Below are 23,297 nucleotides of genomic sequence, written 5' to 3'. Positions count from 1 at the left end.
AACTGGAAGCCATCCATAAGTGTTATTTAACATTTACAGAGCACCTAATAAGTGCAAGGCACTGGCATCTATTATACCATAACACGTTATTTTCTCTCATTTTGAAAATGAGAAAACTGGGGAACCAAGAGACCAAACGCTGCATCCAGATTTACTTGTATGTTAAATAGGGTTATTGGGATTTAGGTTAATCCATGTAAAATCTCTGATTTTGTCAATATAATTCAAAACAGAAAACAATTTTGCACAAGTTTAATCATTTTTTAAGACAAAAAATTAGAACATACTTCCAGGAGTATTAAGGAAATAGGAGTACTTTCATATTTTTCTTAAAGGAATGACTTTCTTTTCCAGAACAAAGAATCTTAAGGGCTCCAGTAGATCAGTGAAGATGGAAATAAATGCAATATTTGGAGGATTTATGTACCCATGAGCTTACAACCAAATTGAATATGAATACATATATACATAAAAAATAAATACTACCTTTGGAAAACATATGTTTGATTTAGCAGATTAAAAACAAGCTTTTCCAAAAGAGAGGTAAATTTATTCAAAAAGAAAATACATTAAGCCACTTCTGTCCTTTTAATATCTTCAAATTCTAACAGATTTCCTTCTAACCAGAGACCATTGTTATACAAGAAAATTGTTAGCTGCTATAGTACATTCATATACTACTAACTGAAGTAAAAAAAATGTCAGTTTGATACAGCTCTTCTAAGGTTATGAATGTCTGTTTTTATTACATTTCTCAAATATGATGCAGCAACCCACAATGGAAACACTTGCATTAAAATGACACTCGGACCAAATGTGCATGCTTGAATCTCTCATAAAATGCCTCTAGTGAAGTGCTGAATAGGCATCTATGAACTCTAGTTATTTTAATTTGCAAATTGATATTTTATTACCACCTTAAAGAGCCCTTGTATAAATTTATATGAAATTAGATAAAATTATAATAAGCCTATAGTGTCATTTGAAGCATCTATAGTCCAATGCAATCAAGAAAAAAAGTCTCAAAAGAGCCCTCAAAACCCTGAACCAATTAGTCATTTATTTGTTCTCTGGATTTTTTGCTGCCTCTTTCATTTCTATCTTATAGTAGAAGCAGGAAGGTATGTTCCTTTTTAGGTATACAAAAATACTGTTGTTATTTTAACCTAGAATATTACAAAGTCTGACATGCTTACTTACCTGTTGACTTTCCCTGGTGTTGTATACATTGAAAGATTTTACTTTAAGTGGAAAAATGTTTTTCATAAACATCTAGCATCATTTCCCCAGGTGTATTACAAAAACTGAAATTCTAAATATGGAAATAAATGGTACGTAGACCAACAAATATCACCAAATGGCAGCAAGCAAAACTTTCCACCTCAATACCTTCAAAGGCTGACCTAAAAAGTTTGTTTAAAACAGGGTTTCTCAACTTCGGCACTATTGACATTTTGGGCAGGATAATTCCTTTTTTGTTTGGAACTATCCTGTAAATTGTAGAATGTTTAGCAGCATCCCTGGCCTCTACAACCTGGATGCCAGTAGCAACAATTTCCCACACCCTCCCCCATACTATGTACTTTGCCAACCAAAAACATCACCGGACATTGCAAATATACTCTGCGGGGCAAAATTACCACTGGTGTAAAGAATTAGCTCTAGATGAATAAATGTTTATAAAACATATTAGTTGGTTTGGGGTTATCAAGTTTTAGATGATATTTCTATCATTCCCTGTTATGTATTTAAGTTTGCTCTAAAAGTATTTTAAAGCTTTTAAAAAAATACAGTAAACTGTGGCATGAATTAGGTAGAGATAATGTTTGTTCTACAGTTTTAACATATTGTAGGAACTCAACAATTGTAGAGTGGATTGAGGAATGGATAAATTTTTAAAATTCTCATTAAAGGAATATAGGGGCTTGGTCTAAACTTAAGCATGATTAGTCATGACCCAGCTAGCCACTGTAGAATTGAACACTGACAGCCCAGGCAAGGGGCCCAGGCAAGGGGCCCAGGCAAGGGCTCAGGAGAATGGCCTCAACATCAGGTGTGGGCAGGAAATAGTCTGCTAAGCAGAAGAATGTATTCTTTTTTGAAGAACTATGCACTAGCAGGTTATTCAATGTGTATAACACAAAAAGGAGGCTGGAGCCAAGATGACATCCAGAGGTTCCATAGGTGGGCAGGCAGGCAGTGAACACTGTGGAAGTAGGTAAACCCGTAACAGGACTCCAGTCACCATTTTAAGATATGGGTCAAGACTTCAATTCCTGAGAGATGACTGAAACAAAAATGAGTGTGTCCCATGATAGTGTACTGGTTAGGCAACAGAGATAAAGACTTCAGCAGAGAAATGACTTTGATGTATTTACCAGAATTGAGGTTCTGGCTGTACTCATAGTCTTCCCTTGTACTGCATGAGTAGATTCATGGTAGTTTGTATGCTTTGGTGGGCAATATTTTAAAGCTTAGGTTGCAATTATGTTAATACTTATATATGTGTTTATATATGCGCTCACTGAACTACACATACATACATGCTCTTGGCTTTAAAATACTCAAACTCTGCCAGGTGCCATGGCTCACACCTGTAATCCCGGAACTTTGGGAGGCCAAGAGAGGAGGATTGTTTGAGTCTAGGAGTTCAAGACAAGCCTGGGCAACATAGTGAGACCCTGATTCTACAAAAAATGACAGAAGAAAAAAAAGCTAGGTGTGGTGACATGAAACAGTAGTCCCAGCTACTCAGGAGGCTGAGGTGGGAAGATTGCTTAAGATCAGGAGTTCAAGGCTGCAGTGAGCTATGATCACAGCATTGCACTCCAAACTATTCAACAGAATGAGACCCTGTCTCTAAAATAAAAATAAAAAATAAAAAGTATCCAAACTCTGGAAGATTAATTTAGAATAGAAACACCATTATTCTGAGTAAATGTGATCCTATAGTATAACCATATGAAAAACGTAATGAGAATTCACGGTTGTTTTAGCTCCAACAGAAAGAGCTATAACAAAGATCCAAAATCTCAGTTCAAGGACTTTATAGTGACCACAAACCTTGCTGTCCTAGACCCTCCCTGATAGAAGTGTCACCAAGGTACTCCCAACCAAATCATGAGAAATAGTGTAGATTACCAGGGATGTCAAGGAAGTTCTAGCTATTTCAAATTTTCCCATATATCCCATATAAGTCATCCTGAAGATATCCTCAAGAGAATCTTTGTAAAATTCATTCCTTTGTCTGGGCATGGTGGCTCACACCTGTAATCCCAGCACTTTGGGAGGCTCAGGTGGGCAGATCACAAGGTCAGGAGTTCGAGACCAGCCCAGCCAATACAGTGAAACCCTGTCTCTACTAAAAATACAAAAATTAGCCGGGTGTGGTGGTGCGTGCCTGTAGTCCCAGCTACTTAGGAGGCTGAGGCAGGAGAATCGCTTGAACCTGGGAGGTGGAGGTTGCAGTGGGCCAACATTGCACCACTGCACTCTGGCCTGGGTAACAGAGTGAGACTCCATCTCAAAAAATTAAAAAAGAAAAAAACCTAATTAATCTAAGAATTACAGCCCAAGGGCCCATAATCTGGGTTTGATTAAGCTAGGTTTTATAAATTATTTCCAAGAGTCTGTGAGCCTCAAAAGTGGTAATTGTATGCAAAATTGTAAGTTTTAAAAAAACTTTTCTGAAGGCTTTCATCAAATTCTCATACCTCTGCTATCCAGAAAAACTTTAGAATCATAAATTCACAGATATTCTAGAATAATGAATTCAACAGCTCTCACCAGACATCTGAAATATCACAGATATTTTAGAATGAAAGGATGAAATAACTATTACTATTTGAATATTGCTGTTAAAAGTAGAAAGATATGCAAAACTCTATACATTAAGGTTTACTTTGTTTAGTTGTATCTAGTAGCCCTTAATAAAATATACATCAATGACTGCATAGCCTGATACACTATCAGACATAGTTGCTTTCATCTGCTTTTAAACTTCACAAATAGTCACCTGAATGAGATCATCTGCAAAACTTTAAAGTTTCTTTTCTGGGTTATCTCAAGGTTTACTCATATAATCTGGTTTTTTAACAAGATTATATTTCTATTTTTTTTGTATCTGCTAAATTTCAGCTAAATGTTAACAATTACGGAAGCTAATGTTTCAGAGAATTAATCAGCTATTATTTCAAATTGCAGGCTAAATCACAAATGGAATCCAAGCTAAATCTTGTTTAACATAAATATTAGTAGTAGTTAACATTTACTGAGTACTTATTATGTGTCAGTACTAAGATAAGACATTTACATAAACTATTTTGTTTAACCATCCCAAAAGTCCTGTGATAAGGATATTACTATCCTCACGTTAAACATGAAAGAAACAAAGACTTAGCAAGATTCAGTAATCAGTCAGGAATCAGGATCCCACAATTTATAAGTTTGTTTCTGATCCCAAATCCTTAGCATATTTAAAAATATGTTTAAATATGTATTAGTATTTATTGCTCCACTTCTGATTTTTGTCATCAAAACTAATATTGGGTCTGTGGACCCCTGCTTCTTTCTCATTTTTAATCTTCCTATTCACAACAGAATATATCTTCTTCCTTAAAACAATTTTCAACTTTGTGTCTCTCTCTTTAAAAAAAAAAAATCTTCAGTCTTAGATACAAAATAACATGCAAAAAGGAAACCAGAAACTTGAAAACATGCCAAGTAATACTCCCTTTATGTCACAGTCCCTCTATTGTATATCAACAAAATTTTACACCAGAGTGGTAAAACTCAAGTTGATTGCAATCTCACATTCCCTTTCTTTTTCAGGACACTTACCTCTTGCTCCAATTAACTGTTTTTACTTTCATGATTCCTATACAAGGCCCACACGTTGTAGTGTTTAAATCCTAATGCTTTTTTATAATCCAGAGAATCCAGTCACTGCTGCAGACCCAGGATAGCCAAAAACTCAGGCCCACCACCTCTGGCTATCACTGGCCTCCTCCTTTTGTCTTAGTGTGCCATGAGCCTTGTCATTTTGTAGCTGAGCCATGACTCAAAAAAAAGGTGGGAAGTATTCTAAATACTCCAACAAACAGGACCATTCTGTAGCTTGGTGGTTTTGCAAAAAAACTTTAATAGCATTTCTGTTAATATAATTTTATGCAGAAAGCTAATATGTATATATAAGAAAAAAGCAAATATCTTATTGAAACTCCAGAAACTTGATGACCCCACTCTTGCGAATCCCTGACTTGTCTGAGGGACTCACAGTATCTCCTGCAGCTTTCAGTAGCACTGTTGAAAACTGTGTTGAATACTTAGCAGGTATTGACTTCCTTTTTCTGATCTGGTCAGTTCCTCATCCTTAATTACAAATAAAATCAAACAAAAATGTAGTTTATCTAGCATGCATTTTCCTTCTTGGTAAAACTAAACATGAAAAATGCTTATTAAATAGAATTTTTTGAAATGTTAGAAAAATGCTTATTAAATACTTATTAAATAGAATTTTTTGAAATGTTAGAAATAAAATATAATGGATTTTATGAAAATGTTATTACTCAATAAAATCAATAAAAGATGTCCAAGTTGTTGCAGGCTTCACAATTGACAATGAAATAGCGTCTGTCAAAATTGCAGCTTAGTTGTCCAAACACCAGTGCAGGCTCAGCCTTGGGACCTGTGACAGTGGCTGCAACAGCCACTCAAGTCTCAAGTGAATCAACATGATTTTGTCTAGTGCCTTCTTAAAACCTAAATCTTCTGCTTGCTTCTCCCACTTTAAACTAATTATCTCCATTCTGTTATCTTCAAATTGTTTCTCTGCTCACTTTGATCTGATTTCTATTTCTACAATTCTGCAAGAAAATAAAAATAAAAACAACTTCTTCAAATGACCTCTTTGTTGCTAAATCAAAAATCCTTACCTTATTTGATTTCTTTCAGGCATTTCCCTATTGAAGCTCCTTTTTTTTTTCTCTATTGTAGCAGTGGTCCTCAGTGGTTACTTAGCTTTCTTTATTTCAGTCTCTTTCCCTACTTGCTCCTTCTCTCTTATCCCAAATGGTCACACTTACTAGGGTTGGGTTCTCAGGCCTCTTCCTTTTTAAGCAAATCTACATGCTTCCCCAAGTAACTTGATTCCGACTTGTTGATTTCATCCATTATAAATATAGGTTGATGATTCTTGAATTTCAATTTCAAGCTCCCCCTGACCTGTAGATCCATATATCCAAGCGTCAACTAGATATCTCCACTGAGCTGTATCAACAGGTATGTCAAACTCAATAGAAAATTGAACATATTTCCCTTCTTCAGACTGCCTTCTCCTTAATCTTTACTGATTGAGTAAATGATACCATCATTCACTCAGATATTTGTGCCTGAAATTGGAAGTTAGGCTTAACATCTGCCATGGATTGGTAGCTTCACTAACCTATAGCATAGACACCGTATCGTTTTCATCTTTGAGTCTCCACTTGGAACAGTGTGTGCCACTTGTAGGTGTACAATCTATATCAAGCCTTTTCTGAAAGTAGAAGTAGTGACATGTAGTATTTCTGGCTTAACGTTCTTCAGTGGATCTCCCCACTCATGTCAGGATAAAATCCAAAGTTCTTGCCAAGACTTTGTCATACAACCCTTGTCTTACTTCTATTGCCTCCTGCTTATAGCTACACCTCCAAAAGCAACTAAGCTTCAGTAGAGTCCAACTACTTGTTATTCTCAAAGTATGATCAGCTCTCAAAATGCACATCTCTCTGGCTGGGCGTGGTGGCTCACACCAGTAATTCCATCGCTTTGGGAGGCCAAGGTGGGTGGATCATTTGAGGTGAGGAGTTCAACACCAGCCTGGTCAACATAGTGAAACCCTGTTTCCAATAAAAATACAAAAATGAGCTGGGCATGGTGGCATGTGCCTGTAGTCCCAGCTACTCGGGGGGAGCTGAGGCAAGAGAATCACTTGAACCTGGGAGGTGGAGGTTGCAGTGAGCTGAGATTGTGCCTGCACTCCAGCCGGCGCGACAGAGCAAGACTCCATCACATCTTCTCAAATGTTTTCTCTTTGAGTTATCCCTCATGTCTTCACCAAAGTCTAGTTATTCCTCAAGATTTAGCTCAGCTATTACATTCTTTAGGAACCTCTGTAGCTTCTGTAACATTCTGTGCAAACCTCTGTGAACTCATCACCATGTTACAATTACTTGCTCATTTATCCATCTCCCCCACTAGTCTATGAACATAACAAGAATCAGGACTGTCTTTCATCTTTGCACCACTCCAGGTAGTTGGCACCTGATAGTTGAAGATCACTTGTTGAAGAGATTAGTAAGTTTTGAGAACTTCATAAAAGAAGCTTTCTTAATTTCCTTTTTAAAAACAATGGTAAAATGTCAGTACCACTAGGGGGCACAGACTAGTAACAGAATTTTCCGGTACACTAGCTTAAAGGAGATGTTTGCTTTCTGTGGCAACCTCTTCACATAGTTTCTAAATATATGGATCTTAAAAGGTTCAAATGACTCTATTCAGATTATTCCCAGAAAGACATGTTTAAATAGTTGGCTAAAAGATAGAGAGTAGTGCTGACATATTAACAGGTCGGAAAAAAAACGAAATCAGGTATGGCCAAATAGAATTAACAGGGTTTTATAATTAAAGCTGAGAATAGCATTAAGAAAAAGATCAAAATGTAAATACAGTTTCAAGAAATTGATACTATGAGACTTGGGACTATTTTTTAAATTTCAACACAGAAGAGTACCTATGCAGGGGAACTCCTACTTCCACAGGAAAAGTGAACAGAAATATTGAAGTTACTTTTGTGTTTGGAATAAAACCTCAAATCCTCCTCCAAGGTAACCGATAGAAACTTTCCAGTGCTTTTCATTTCTAACAAAAAACCATTAAGATTATTAATACACAATAATAGGCTAAGTATTTTTTATTCAAAAGCTGATATAGATTAGTAGTTAAAAATCTAGTTTTGGTTGTGTTTTTGCCCTGCCTCAGCTACTTTTTAGTTTTAAAAAAATTAACTTGTCTACACCTCAGTTTCTCCGCCTGTAAATTGGATATGATTGTAGTGCTTACTTATGAAACTATTGTCACAATTGATTTTTTTTTTTTTTTTTTTTTTTGAGACAGAGTCTCATACTCTGTTACCCAGGCTAGAGTACAGTGGCACCATCTTGGCTCACTACAACTTCTACCTCCCAGGTTCAAGCAATTCTCATGCCTCAGCCTCCTGAGTAGCTGGGATTATAGGCACCTGCCACCACGCCCAGCTAATTTTTGTAATTTTTAGTAGAGATGGTGTTTCACTCTGTTGGCCAGGCTGGTCTTGAACTTCTGATCTCAAGTGATCCTCCCACTTTGGCCTCCCAAAGTGCTGGGATTACAGGCATGAGCTACCACACCTGGCCTGAAATAATTACTGTAAACCACAGTGCCTAACACATACAAAACACATGATAAGTATTTGCTATTATTTTGCCTCAATAATTGTGGTCAGCACAATATTTCAGTAATTCCTAGAAACGTTAATTTTGTTAGCTGCTGGAATAAAAATGGTGAGAACTTGTTGAGCCCTTTCTGCACTATTTCTCTACCAGCCTTTCCTTACAGCCACACTCATTCACATCTGCTTCCTTTCTGCATCCCTGAGGCAAAGGCTGTTCTGAGGAACAATGTCCCATTTGCTGTGTGAGGTAGGCCTGGGACTCTTACTGTGTTGTCACTCTCATGCAGTCTGGTGAGGCTCATAGGATCTCTGATATTGTCCTGGATTCTCTGATTAATTTCTGCTTGTTGAAGAAACAGCGTGAAAAGCTTGTATGATATCTCTTAGAGATAAGAATTGTTGATGACTGATCAAAACAAATGGTATATTATGCTGATACATTTAAAATAATAGTAGGAGATAAATATGTTTACTGAACCAATGATTATGATATCTATGAAATGCAATATAGTTGCTATGCCTATTGGTTTGGTTACGGCCTGATTGGAAGGAAATAAAAGCTAAGGAGAAGGGTGGTGTAGCTGAAAGGGACTTATATTCAGGAGTCTGGAGACTTCAGTTCTACCTCTACGCTTACAAGGCAAATTGCTGAGCCCTGTGCACATCATTAAACAGCAGCCAATCATGAATTTCCATTTCTCCATTAGTGCATTTTCTTTTTGTTTGTTATTTTCTACTTTTTTAGTTTTATATTTGCCCCTTCATTATTTTCCCAAGCAGACTCATGTCACATGCATTTCCTTTTTATTATAGGGTTTAAGAATTCTATTTATCATTCCCTGTCTGATTAGCCCAGGAATTTCACACTGGATCAAAATGCATCCATATCACCAAAGAGTGGCACTTCTATCACTCACTAGTTGATCAGACTCATGAACATGACTTGGTAGGGGCATATCTTGTAGTAGGAGATTGGGGCAAATGAGAAAATGGGTAAGCATGAAGAAGAAGGAAAGTGGGAGAGTAATGGGTCATTGACGCTTTGTGAAACTGGTCCAGATCCAGTTATTCTGGGCCTCTTATGGGCATTGAAAGCCTTTTTTTGTGCATCTCTAGCTCATGTATAGAATTTTAAATATTATTATTTCAGAGTACCTTTCAGAAGGATAATACAATGGAATAGAAAATACACTGAGGCCAGGAGCTCACGCCTGTAATCCTAGCACTTTGAGAGGCTGAGGTGGAAGAATTGCTTGAGTTCAGGAGTTTGAGACCAGCCTGAGCAACACAGCAACACCCCATCTCCAAAAAAGAAAAAGAAACACATTGAAACAAAATATCTCTAGAAACTCTGTTCAATTGAAACCATATCCATGTAGACTTCAGAAAATGTTTCCAAGGTCATAAATTTCAGGCAAGCATCTTAAGAGAATGAATGAGTAAAAGCAAACACATCTCAAAAGATGGGGAGGGCCAATCAACTCACATACTTTACACTAGCAGTTAACATTTGCCTTTACCTCTACCTCTTCATAATGCTCTAATGTAATTATAATGCATAGAATATACACTGTTGTTTTACTCACTGCTCAGTATACCTATCTTCTTTTCTTATATTTGAATTTTAATATTTCAGCAAAATGAACTAATAAAAGGCAGTTTCCTAGCAACATGTGTATTCAAAGGAACAACAACAAAGCTTAATCACAAACACTTTATTTTCTCCAAAGTTAATTCCTGTCTTTTGAGGGAAGTTAGCAGGTAGCAAATAAAGCAAGGTGCAAACAGAGACTCTTGTAGGAGAGGCTGGCACAGCCTCACTTGGCTTTTTCTTCCTAGGCATTCAAGGGTAGGATGGTTAGAGCTAAGCCAGTCTTTTCCAGTGGTTGCAGTCAGAGAGATTTATACAAAATCCCAGAACCGTGTGCTCTTTTATCCATCCTTTGCTGGAGATGCAGATTGATGGGTGGAAGGAACAGTGAACTAGGAAGCCAGGTTGTTGGATTCCTAGTAACTCTCATACACTACCCGCGAAAACTTGAGCGGGTCCTCTTTTCCTGGGCTGTGTATCCAAACGGCGGTTACTCTAGAAGACAAAAGTGAAAGGTCCTTCCCAGCAGCTCAAAACCGCTACCAGAAACCGGTTTATTTCTTTCTTTTCTTCTTCTCCTTCTTCTTTTTCCTCCTCCTCCTCCTCCTCCTCCTCCTCCTCCTCCTACTCCTCTTCTTCTTCTTCTTCTTCTTCTTCTTCTTCTTCTTCTTCTTCTTCTTCTTCTTCTTCTTCTTCTTCTTCTTCTTCTTCTTCTTCTTCTCTTCTTCTTCTTCTTCTTCTTCTTCTTCTTCTTCTTCTTCTTCTTCTTCTTCTTCTTCTTCTTCTTCTTCTTCTCCTTCTTCTTCTTCTTCTTAATTAAGCTTAAATGGCATTTGCTTAATCAATAACACAGTTTCACTAGAATTATTGCTGCACCCCAGAAAAGCATCATTCAGAAATTAAGCAGCTGGCTGTCTTCCAGGGAAACGTGTCCCTGTGTCCTGCCTTCCTGAGACCTCTTGCCTGCATGCGGGGCCCAGCGGCGCCAGAGAAATGGAAGTGACTTTACCTACCCAGCGAAAGTAGAAGTCTGTAACAAGGAAAACAGCTAAGTTAAGAGGAAGTGGTTTTCATTTTACTGCTTGCAGAAAGGCCAAGATTTTGACGTTTAAAGCGGGCACACGAGTCATTTTAAGTCTCTAGATCTTTCACCCTGAAAGTCCCTGCACAGAAACTCCATAGGGAGTCTAAATATAGCAATAGCACCCCCCTCCCGCCCCCTCCGCCTTCAGTCAGGGTCCCGCGCAGCTCTAGGATTGGAGAGCTTACTCCAGGGCGCTCTCTGCATCTGCCTCGAATAGCACCGCACGGAGCAACCTCTCTCGCACCTCCACAGTGCGTGGGTGTGAAGTGTATTAGGGGAAAGCTAGAGTGACTCTGGGTGCTGGTGATCGGCTCACAGTCACGTGGCGTCGCCGCCAGCTGCAGAGAGCTCCCAGCTAGCTTCTGCTGCCCAGAGGCTTGGGGGAAAGGAGGGAGGGCTTGCTCCTGCTGGTGACCAAGAGCAGGCAAGAGGGCTTCACACAAATAATAGTGATAATAAAGAGTAAAAGCAAAGCATTTAAATCGAGTTATTGCAGGAGACAAAAATCAGCTGCTGCGGGCGTGGGTGTGTGTACAGGGTGGAGGGGAATTGGGAAAGTATTTATCTCGGAGGGGAGGAGACGGCTGCAAGAAGACTTTTGCCTTAGCATTGTTTTAGCCTTAGGAAAGGAAGAGGCCCGAAGGAATCCACCTTGCAACTATCTGCTGTGTCTTTGTGGTGGAAGCTTAGTTTTCCCTTCAGTTTAATTTGATGATTGTTTTCGTTCATATTCGGGGAAGAGTCACTCTGTTGGAAGAAGTCCCCGAGCCTGGCATCCTTCAGTTTTCCCTATGCTGAATGTGAGGTTTAAACTTCTTTTTCTTTGTAATATACTGTTTCTGAAGGCCAGAGGCCGCGGCCAGTGGCACCGTGGCCTCTCTCTCCGCCAAGGGTGCCTGGGCTTTGGACCACCCGGGTGCCAGAGGTGGTGGAAGACCCAGTCAGTTGTTCCTTGCAACAGGTCTCTAAGCTTGTAAGTTACAACATAAGGTGGGTGGGGTCGGAACCCCAAAAAGCTGGCGTCCGGGACACCCCACCCTCAGGTTTTCTTTACCAGACACTGGGGTCCTCGCTGCCGCTGCCGAACTTCTCAATCATATTACTTTATTGGACTTAAATGGAAATTTCTTGACGGAGGGAACCGGGTTTGTTCTCCCAGGCTTCGCGCCGCAGTCAAGCAGAGCCCCGGGGCAGCTCGCTCACAGCGGAGGAGCAACTTTGGAGTTTTACGCCCTTTCCACACCCCACCCATGGACTGGAAAGGATGTTCAGTTACTCGCGGGCTTGTTGTCTGATACTGGGATGGAAAGTCACAGTCCGCAGGCTGGAGTGAGACGCGGGAAGATGCCTGGTCCTTGCCTCGCGGACTCGGCAGCCGCGTCCTTCGAGTCTGTCCACTGAATTGCGGAGGGCTCGCCCGTGTGCGGGGACCCGAGTGCCACTGCCTGGAGCGTTACCTTGCGCTCCAGCCTCCAGGCTAGCTAATACCTGGAGGGCAGGGCAGGGCTGTTCCCGCTCTCACCCCTTGCGGAAGGATGGCAGGATCCGGCGCAGCGACGTAGCAGCGGGAGAGCACAGCGACCTGCGTCTCCAGTTTCTCCTCAGGACACAAGGCTGACTTCACCTTCCGGACAGCTGCAAAGCCCCTGCCACAACCAAACCAAACTAGCGCCTCGGAGAGGGGCTTCTGGAGTCGGTTCACTGCAAGGCGTGGGGAGTGGAGAGAGGGAAGAAAGGGGAAGCCTGGGGCTGGGTGTGCGCGCGTGGGAGCGCGCCTCGGAGCGCCCCGCACTCCCCCACTCCGTCCCCGGGGGCACTTTGGGAAGGAGGGAGTGGTAGTCGCGGGAATGAGGGAGAAAGAGAAACCCTCTCAAACTGACGCCCCAAACAGGTCCGGATTTAGAATTCGAAGCTAAAGGCTGTTAGAAATCGGGACTCCTCGGCCTCCTCTGCAGCCCCTCCTTTCCCGCCCCGAAGCCCGGGCGGTTTGCTGGCTGCCTGCTTCCCCGCCCCCGGCTCAGAGGTCTCTGGCTGGCGGGCGCCCCGTCGGCCGCCGGCTTCCTCCTTGAAACCCGCCGGCGCACATGAGGCCGCTGCCCCCGCCGCAGGCGCTGGCGGCCCCCTCGCTGTGCCCGTGGTGATGCCATGCCCCGCCACCACGCGGGAGGAGAGGAGGGCGGCGCCGCCGGGCTCTGGGTGAAGAGCGGCGCAGCGGCGGCGGCGGAGGGCGGGGGGCGCTTGGGCAGCGGCATGAAGGATGTGGAGTCGGGCCGGGGCAGGGTGCTGCTGAACTCGGCAGCCGCCAGGGGCGACGGCCTGCTGCTGCTGGGCACCCGCGCGGCCACGCTCGGTGGCGGCGGCGGTGGCCTGAGGGAGAGCCGCCGGGGCAAGCAGGGGGCCCGGATGAGCCTGCTGGGGAAGCCGCTCTCTTACACGAGTAGCCAGAGCTGCCGGCGCAACGTCAAGTACCGGCGGGTGCAGAACTACCTGTACAACGTGCTGGAGAGACCCCGCGGCTGGGCGTTCATCTACCACGCTTTCGTGTGAGTACCCGCGCCCCCTGCTATGCCCGCTCCAGGGGACCACTGTCCCTGGCCCCCTGGGGCGTGCTCCGCGCTCGCGCCCTTGGGCCCCGCGCGCGTGCACACGTGGTGGCTTTTATTTCTTCGCACGTGTTCGTGGTCTTCCTTCTGGAGCCTCTCCCTTCCCCCAGCCCCACTTCTCCCATCTCTACAGCTTGAACCATTTCCCCGAGGACACCCAATGAACTGCCCGGCAGCTTCAGGCTCCCGGGGCGGGAGCCAGGCAGACGCGGGACTTAGGCTGCGCGGATAATTGGGAGCAATTAGGTCCCAAGATACGTAAACTTCAACCGAACGGGGCGCCCGGGAGCTAGGGAATGCAAAGGGAGGACAGGCGCCTGTGTGAGGCTTGAGAGTACATTGGGGAGGTTAGGAGGTGATGGCTGGGTAGGACCGGGAGGAGTGAGGTGGTACCGAGGGCTAGGTCCTCAGTCCTAGGGGCGGAATAGGGGAAGCTGCTACTTGGTAGAGAGAGCTGCTAGGTTTTAAGTGCGCCCGGAAACACGCCTCGCCACCACCCAGCCACCACCAACGGAAAATCTGTCAGTGCATGTAGCCCTTCCTGCCACGGAGAAGGTGGCCAAGGTCTAGAGGAGGCCAGCAGGCCAGGCGAAGCAAGGCTCCCGCGCTGCAGCGGGTTGGGAGGCAGCGGGGAACCTGGGGCGCAGGAACGCGGGCAGAGGTGCGATAGCAGAAGCGCAAATGGGTCGCCTCGGACAGAGATCAGGCAGTGGATTAAGTCCCCATTTGTGGGGCGGAGTCAAAGTGTGTGTGTGTGTGTGTGTGTGTGTGTGTGTGTGCGTGTGTGTGTGTGTTTTCAGTAAGCCTTCTCCATCTAGCAGAGAATGCTTAATGAGAAAATGATTGGAAGCAAATGTTTATTTTTCCCTTAGGCATTTAAAACCTTTCAGTGGCTTTAAAGTTTACTACTGTTTTTCCCACAAAGTCCATTCATTCAGTCTCCTATTAGAGTCACGTTTATCTGGGCATTTTAAGGTTGTTTTTATAATGTTACCTCATGTCTAATTCTTTTTTTCTTCCTTTTCTCCTTTTGCTTCCTCTCTTTTTAGTATCATTATTTCTGCTTCTTTTTTGTTAAGATGAAATATAAAGACATCAACCTTAGAAGACCAGTAGAGAAAGTTGCAGATACTTGCTGATACATTCCTTGTTTCCTAGTAAAATAAGTCTTGAGCACACGGACTAGGTTTCTTTTAGAGATAAGTTGTGTCATCCGTACATAACTCTCTCCGGGGGTGTAGAATTAGCATCAACACCAGAAACGTGTTTTGAAATAACGTGGAAGAAGGGCTGGTTTTGTAACTAGGTGAACCTGGAATTCGACCACATAGGAGTCAGGAAATTGGTGGAGTCTACAATCTGTGGGTCTCTGGTATCTGGAAAATTTTACAGTTTCTGATTGATGTGAACATGTAGCATTAGGCGGAATATTCCAGCCAACTTTCCGTTTTACAGTGCACACAAGGAGAACGGTTGTGTTGCATCAGTATTACATCAAAAAGTATAACTTTTATGTAAGATTCACATTTATTTAAATGTGGTTAGGATAATGATAGAGAAATGCTACTGACACTTTTCATATTAATCTCCTCTGAACTGATATATAATTAAACATATTACTTAATAAGCCTGGTAAATTATTTTGACCTGTCAGAATATACTGAAATAATTTAGCAATTATGATACTCAATTTGGTAGCAAATATGTACTGTATAGATTATGATTTTTTCTTTACAACTGTATGCTCAAAATATGTATGGTTTTGAATTTTAAGTATGATACCATTTCTAGCCTTTCATTTTTGGTATATTATGCATTGTATATTCAGACAGAGTTAAAGAAAGCCTTGGTTGGTGCACATACTTTGCATCTCCTAACTTGTTCTTGAACATCAATGAGAACTTGCAACGCAACATTTTCTTTTCCATGTGTTGGTGTTAACAGGTTTGTATGGGCTTACAGAATTTTAAAACATTGATAAATTATTTTTCCAAAGGTTCAAGGTTGTATACTTCTCTATCCACCAAGCTTTATCAGTCTAGCAGTATCTTTAGTGGTAGATAGGAAATAAATTACGTACTTAATAGATGTAGCTTATGTGAAGTTTTGCATTATATATTTTAGAGTCTGAAACTGTAATGCCTCAGCAATTAGATAGGGGTGCTAGATCCACATTAGCACAAAGAGGGAATGGATAGTATCATCTTCTGGGAGGATTGTGCACAACTAAGCAGACCCTGGGGAAAGAGGCCATCTTTGGCAGTTGCTGCTTGTGATTTTAAATGAGCTTTAGAATAGCCAGACTTTACGCATTACATTCATTTATCGAAGTTGCTTTATGCTGTAAGTTTAACTAGACCCCAAGAAAATAATTTCGAGAGAGGTGTAATTAACTAATTCCTTGCCAGTCTGGGAATCCCCAAATCTTACTTTAATAACAGTTTTTGTAGCATATTAAGGTTCTTGCCAAGAACAAGTGCACTGTGATTAATGAGGTACTTCAGGGATGAATTTACTTGGTCGACCAGTGTTTTCACTGCCAAGAAACAAGAAAAGCATGTTTAAAGTTATGCTTGAGGTAAATATAAATTTCTATTATTTATGCAAAAATAATTATTATAATGGTATTTTAGGGGTATAAAATGTCTTTTCAAGAGTACATATCCTAGCCTATTGATAGGATGGCTGGACAGAGCAAGGGATGACCTACTTCAAATACTTTCCCTTAAAGTTTTTAAATTAGTGGGGATTAGGAGATCCTTGCCCTTACCGTTCTTTAGGATTTACCTGACAGCCATATTTCCTGTCTTCAACTTTTCTTCATTTTACTAGTGTGCTGTTCAAACATGAGGTGACTCGTTGCCTTGAATGTTGTTTGTCCCTTTTTAATTCCTCCTTGTTTAGGGAAAATTTTGAAGAATAATGAGGATAGTAGAGGAACACAGGATGGGGCTTCGTATATAAATTTGCACTGATGCAGCAAATGTGGTTCTGAGAAATTACATGGGAAACGGTGTTGTAGATACATGTAATTGATCACTTTGCCTAATGTATCTTTGTCTGACTTAATGCTATGGGTGCAAATTTATAGATATTAAACAAGGAGACAAGAAGAAGTCACCCAAGCTAGGAGCTCTGAAGTCATCCTTTTTCTCATAGTTACTCCCTCTGGTCAGGCAAATGGTCATTAAATACTGTTTGTTTACTTTATAGGTATTTTTCAAATACATTCCCTTTTCTTCTTTACTACTTCTATTCCATTCTGTTTCTTACCTCTCCATTGGATGGTTTGTAATATTCTCCTGCCTGATCGTCTGGCTTCTGTTCTTAGCTTTCTCTCTGCTCTAACATCATAGTATTGTTCGTAAAATGCAAACCCTATCATATCATCCCCTTGCCTAAAATATTTCCATGACTCTCATCACCTACTCCTTCATCTATTTATCCATCTACAAGTATTGGAGTGTGTAATATGTGCTAATTCCCAAATTAACAAGGCAAAGGCCTCCACTCTGGAGGAAAGAAAAGACTCCAGCAAAGGACTACTATAAGCCTGTGAACAAGTGTGAAACAATGTTATTGGTGTGCTTAGAAAGAGAAGTTACGAAGTGAAGCCTGGGCAGAAATGTCAGCACAGGCTTCAAAGGGGAAGTGAGGTGTAAGCTGAGTTTCCACAAATGAGTAGTTAATTTTCAGGTGGGCACAGCAGGAGGGAATGAACAATCTTGACAGAGAAAACAGCTTGAGTAAAGTTATGGGGTTGTGAATCAGCACAGTAATTCTAGGTGCTGTTAAGTATTTTCAGGGTGTAGAAAGCTTCAAGAAAAGAAGATAGAGCAAAAGGCAAGTAATCAATCTCTTGGATAGCTTCAGATGCTGACCATAGTATCTGGTATTTATCCTGTAGGCAGTAGTGGTCATTGAATGGTGATAATCAGGGGAATGACATAATCAGATATAAATTTTGGAAAGATTTGCCTTTCATTAGTTCAGTAAATAAATTGGAGTTCAGTAAATAAATATGGCCTATAAAGAGATGATAGCAATTGTGTGAGTTTTCCATTCATTGTTGTGTTCATTTATTCATAAACTTATTCTGTGAATGTCTGTTGACTATCTACTATATGCTGTGGATCATACTAGAAAGATGAGAGATGACTTCCTAAGGAACTAAGGCAGTAACTATGGAGATGAGAAGGAAGAGTTTAACCAAAGAAATGTTAAGGAGATAAAATTTGCAGATTGTTTTCACCAGTCTGACATGTGGTATGAGGAAGATGATTCTGACTTGGTTGATTTGAGGAATGGAAGTGCCGTTCACTAATATATGGGACAAAGAGTGAAGGGCACATATTCTGGTGGATATAATGGGTTCAGATTTGAATATGTTGGGTTTTAGATGTTTGTGAGTCATTCAGGTGGAGATTGTAAGTGGTGGGAACATAGCAGTGAACGAGGCACAGTCTATTTCCAACCATGTTGGATCAGCAACCAGAACTATTTCTGGCACATAGAGAACACTCAATAAAATATTTTTGAAGGAATGGATTCATTTATAAATCTGGAGTTTAATCTAAATATCTAACCAGATATTTAGCTTTGAAAGCCTCTGTCAGTTTTGTGGTAATTAAAGCAATGAGTAGAAAAAAATGAGATAGTCCAAAGAATATATAGAGTGAGTGAGGGCACAGTGGAGGCAAGAGACTGAGGAACACCAACACCAAGCAGTGGATGAAAAAATAAGAACCAATGGAAGAACCTGGGAGAAGCTTGACAGCAACCCAAAGGCCAAGGGAAAATCCAGGGGATCTTCTTTTCATGAAAGTAAAGGAAGATGCATATGGAAAAAAGGTTATGGCCTGCAGTTTCCAGTGCTGCAGAAAGAACTAGAAAAGTTAGGTAAGATTTCATTGGATTTCTTATGAAGGAAGCCACTGATGGCCTTTGCTGCTGCAGCTTCAGTGGGGTGCTAAGGGTCATAAATATTATTCAAGTGGACTGAGGAGTGGTTAAGACTTGGGAAAATGGACACAGTAGTGTAGGTTAGACTCCAGATTCCTTGGAAGAGTTCACACAAGACCCTCAGAGCATAGACTCCTATATAACTACTCCCCTCTAATATGCACTCTAAGCCCCACCCTTACTGTACTGCTCCACCCTGTGTCTCACGACTGTGTGTTTGCTCATGCTGTTTTCTTGGATTCTCCCCACATCTTGCACCCTTGGTATTAAACTCCTAATGTTTCTTCAAAGTACAGTTCAAAGATCACTTCCTCTTCAGCATATTTCCAAACAGTTCCCTTCCCTCTGCCAGGATGAGTTAGGTGCCCCTTGTTTCAGGTTCCATGGCACTCTACCAATGTCATTATAAGGGTGCTTCCCCCATTGTACTGTCATCATGGGCTGCTTGGTCTGTCTCTCCCACATGAGAGCGAGCTTCCATACAGTGAAATTTCTACTTATTTCTAAATATTAAGTGCCTAACAAGGTGCCTCATGTCTAGTAGACCCTCCATAAATGCTTGCTTAATTGAGTAAGTAAATAATTTTCCTTATAAGCCTTCCATAGAGGAGCTTCGGGGTGAGCCGAAGCTGAAAGAACTACCAAGTCTTTTCAGATTTTTTAGAAGTAAGACACTGACGATTCATTTAAAAGAAAAAAGATATGGGACTAGAAGTAGGAGATTAGTGCTTTGCTTGCAGTTTTGCCACTAATTAATTCTGTAAGTCATCTCACACTTCTGGGTCTCCAAATCTTCATCTGTGACATTAGCACAATCATGTCTGTGATCCGAGATGGTGGAGGATACTGTAGAGAGTCTAAAATACTATCATAAAAGGGAAGGAGTATTTGGAATAAGAAGTAACCTGATCTTTTTATTATTTCCCTTCCTCTTCTGTGAGCTTGAGGGTTGCCTCTTACCTAGTTGCTTTAACTTAATTCCTAAATCCCCAAGGTCTCTATGCTACATAGTAGCCAAAGTTATCTTTCTTTCTTTCTTTTTGTTTGTTTGAGATGGAGCGTCAGTCTGTTGCCCAGGCTGGAGTGCAGTGGTACCATCTCAGCTCACTGCAACCTCAGCTTCCCGAGTTCAAGCGATTTTGCTGCCTCAGCCTCCTGAGTAGCTGGGATTACAGACTTGTGCCACCATACCTGGCTAATTGTTTTTGCATTTTAGTAGAGATGGGGTTTCGCTATGTTGGCCAGGCTGGTCTCATACTCCTGACCTCAAGTGATCTGCCCGCCCCAGCCTCCCAAAATGTTGGGATTACAGGCATGAGCCACAGCACCTGGCCCACAGTGATCTTTCTAAAGACTTAACAGAATACATCACTCCTCCTCTGCTTGGAGGAGGATCTGTTTATTGCTTGTCTCCTCCCTGACCCCCAATTCTTTAAAGCCAGGGGTTTCTGTCTTATTCACTATTATATCACCAGCACCCAGAACACTGCCTGTCACATAAAAGATGCTCCATGCATACATGCTGATTCATTTACTGACACCCCAGATCTCCAAAATATACTATTAGTTCCCTTGTGGAAGATGGAATTTTACTCTGTTGGTCGTTCTATGTGTCAGACTCAATTAGACCTAATGAATTACTTTACTATTTAATATATATTCTATTCTGAATTAAGTTTATGTCTGTAGAGACTGATGTTTACATATTCTTTTTGCTCCTGCATTCCTTTAAAAAAATCACTGATTTCTCTTAAGTCTACAGAGGCCTCGCAGAAGTTATACTACTTTATACTGTGCTGATATATAAAATCTTCCATACTCTTCTAATCAGTCTTTAGAAATCTAAACGATGCTATTGTACTTGAGGACCATATTACAAATAGAAATGTTGAAAAATGTTAAAATATTAGTACTTGGAATACGATAGCCTAAAAGGAAAAAAATGAAAAGGGTATTTCAAAATGAAATGAAGGACTGATACAAAAAAAACTATAAACAAGAAAGATAGCCAGCAGCCTTCTGAAAACTGCTTGCAAAGAAGTAGTGCCAGTTTTAATTTTTAATTGCAAATGGCTATTTTGGCAGACGAAAATGCCAGCAGAGCATGTTTTATCCTGGCCCAATGGTGTGAAACTACTTGAAGCCCAATTGTTGAACAGCCACAGCTCATAGTTATGTTTAATATGTATGTGTTTTCATTTTAATTTCCTTTTCCTTCAGCCATTTATGAGTGCGTTATTTGAAGTTTTATTTGGTTGCAACCTGAAAGAAAGATTGGCCACACATCTGCATTTTTTTTCATAATTAATGAAATTCTTTAATGGTCTCAGGGTTTCAGGTGATCTTTTAATCCTTTGAAATCAGTGTGTCTGAAGAATGAGCTTCCTAAATGTTACTAAAGTCATCAATTTCTAAACTTAAAAATAGCTTGAAGTTTTTCATCATATACATTTGTGTATTGTGCACATATATCTCATACTCATACAAATACAAGTGCAACATGAGCACATACATACTGTATCTTTTAACAGAGAATATGTGTTAGTGCAAATATGTCTATTTCCCTTTGTTTTGATCCTCTAAAAGTAAAAGACACTGGAATAAAATGCAATTTAGAAATGAAAAGAATGTTAAATTTACTCTTGATAATATAGAGCTTATCTCATAATTTGAAAGATTATTAAATTTTTACATGATGAAGAGATATACACTTTTTACGAACTCAGTCATAGTGGTCATTGTTGTCATTTATTGTACCTGTGAGGTAATTCTAGCATCCCTATTCCTTCTTCAGTCAGTGGCTGCATAATCTAATGATAATGTTATAATCCATCACTTCTCTTTTTAAACAGTCAATTTAGTTTAACATTTGATTAACAGCCATTGTGTATGCCAGGCAATGTGCTAGATGCTGGTGGTTCAAAGAAAGGAACAATGTGGACCTGACCTCAAAGAAATCCATTGGAGAATATGAGAGATTTAGATTTAATGATCAACATTACTTTTACTATACAGGTACCAGTTTCTTAATCTAGAAAATATCAGTAACAGTTTCTTAATCTATAAAATAGGAATAAAATATTACTTCAAGGTGTTATGATATTATATGGATTGTATATGTATACATAATGTTTAATATATACATATTCACACTTAGCATGGTAGCTGTCATTGAAACTAGAGGGAAAAACAGACACAATGTGGTAGAAGGCTGTATTTATATGATAAAGGTCTAGGATTTTATCCTCTATGTGATGGGCAATCTTTGAGGAAGATAGGATTTAGGCAGGTAATGTCATTGGATTTCCATTTTAGATTGGTCACTCTACTAGTTCTATCAGTGATGGCTTGAGGGAGACAAAACTTGAGGTAGAGGTTAAATTTTAAAACTTGTTCCAACTTAAGCAAGAGATAATTAGGACTTAGACTGGGGCAGTAGTAGTGAAGACGGGGGAAAAGTATGACAATAGAGTTGAAATGTGTTAGTGAATGATTGAATGTGGAAGATTAAAAGATATAGATTTGTTATTTCCAGATTATTGGATTAGGTGGTTGGATAAATAGTGGTGCTATTAACTGAACTCAATACAGGTGGAACAACAGGTTGGTGAATTGCAGGGGTGATAAAATGAGTTTAGCTTTGGAAATGCTGAGCTTTCGGTGCCTGTGGGAATTCCAACTATAAATGTACAGTAGCTCTTGGATGATGATTTAAAAGACATAAAAATACAGACAAGAGTTAAAATCACGAGGAAAGCAAATAAAGATTAAGGGCAGGAGGTCAAGGATGGAAATCTGGAGAATACCAACATTTAATTGATGAGCAAAGGAAACAAGGAATGACATGGAGTAGCCAGCAGACTGTAAGGAAACACTAGACGAAAAGGTGTTCAGGGTTGTGGAAACTAAGGGTCTGAAATGTAGAGAGTGGTTCAGTAAGATAAAGACCCATCAGAAATTACCATTGAATCTAGCAATGTGGAATTCTTCAGTGATTTTATAACCTCATCAGTGTTAACCTTCAGTGAAGCAGTGAGGGCAGAGGCAGATTGCTGTTAGCTGAGAAATGAATCAGAAGTGAGGAGAGGAAACAGCATATTTAGGCCATATGTTCAGTTAGTTTGGCAAGAATAAAAGGGAGATTGGACACTAGCTACAAGGAAATACAAGGCTAAAAGGAAAATCAAGAGAGAATAAAGTCATAGAGAAGAAGTTTTTTTTTTTATCACAAATAATAGTCATTTTAATTATTGATTATGTGCTGGACATTGTTCTAAATGCTTTATGCACATTAATTCTTTTATCCCTCAGAATAACCCCAATAAGTAATGTTAGTGTTATAATCTCCCTTTTAGCAAACCAGAATACCAAAGTAGGGGGCGGTTTAGTAACTTGTCCAAAGTCAGCTACTGAGTTAATGGCAGAACAGGGCTTTGAACCAAGGCAGGTTGGCTGAGAGCCACACATGCTTAGCCACTATATTTTCTTTCCTTTACTTTGCCTGTTAGATTTTTTCTTTCTTTTCTTCTTCTTTTTTTTTTTTTTTTTTTTTTTTTTTTGAGACGAGTCCCGAGTCTCGCTCTATCG

The 23,297-nt window shown here is 40.5% G+C and overlaps 1 protein-coding gene across 10 annotated transcripts in view; it reads left to right on the top strand.

Annotated features, from left to right (window-relative positions):
- Positions 1 to 13,164: 13,164 nt before the first annotated feature.
- KCNQ5 (potassium voltage-gated channel subfamily Q member 5) overlaps positions 13,165 to 23,297 on the top strand; it is a 567,701-nt gene continuing 557,568 nt past the window's right edge. For 9 of the 10 annotated variants that reach the window (XM_074037671.1, XM_065543828.1, XM_074037670.1 and 6 more), the window contains exon 1: positions 13,165 to 13,688. In XM_074037671.1, the coding sequence (XP_073893772.1) occupies positions 13,291 to 13,688 (398 nt within the window). In that variant the 5' untranslated portion in view covers positions 13,165 to 13,290. The remainder of the gene's footprint in view (positions 13,689 to 23,297) is intronic. The other variant, XM_065543829.1, reaches the window with a different exon arrangement.

The sequence above is a fragment of the Macaca fascicularis genome, chromosome 4, assembly GCF_037993035.2.
Source record: "Macaca fascicularis isolate 582-1 chromosome 4, T2T-MFA8v1.1".
NCBI lineage: Eukaryota > Metazoa > Chordata > Mammalia > Primates > Cercopithecidae > Macaca > Macaca fascicularis.
The sequence above is the reverse complement of the archived record's forward strand: the minus strand, read 5'-3'. Positions and strand labels throughout refer to the sequence as shown.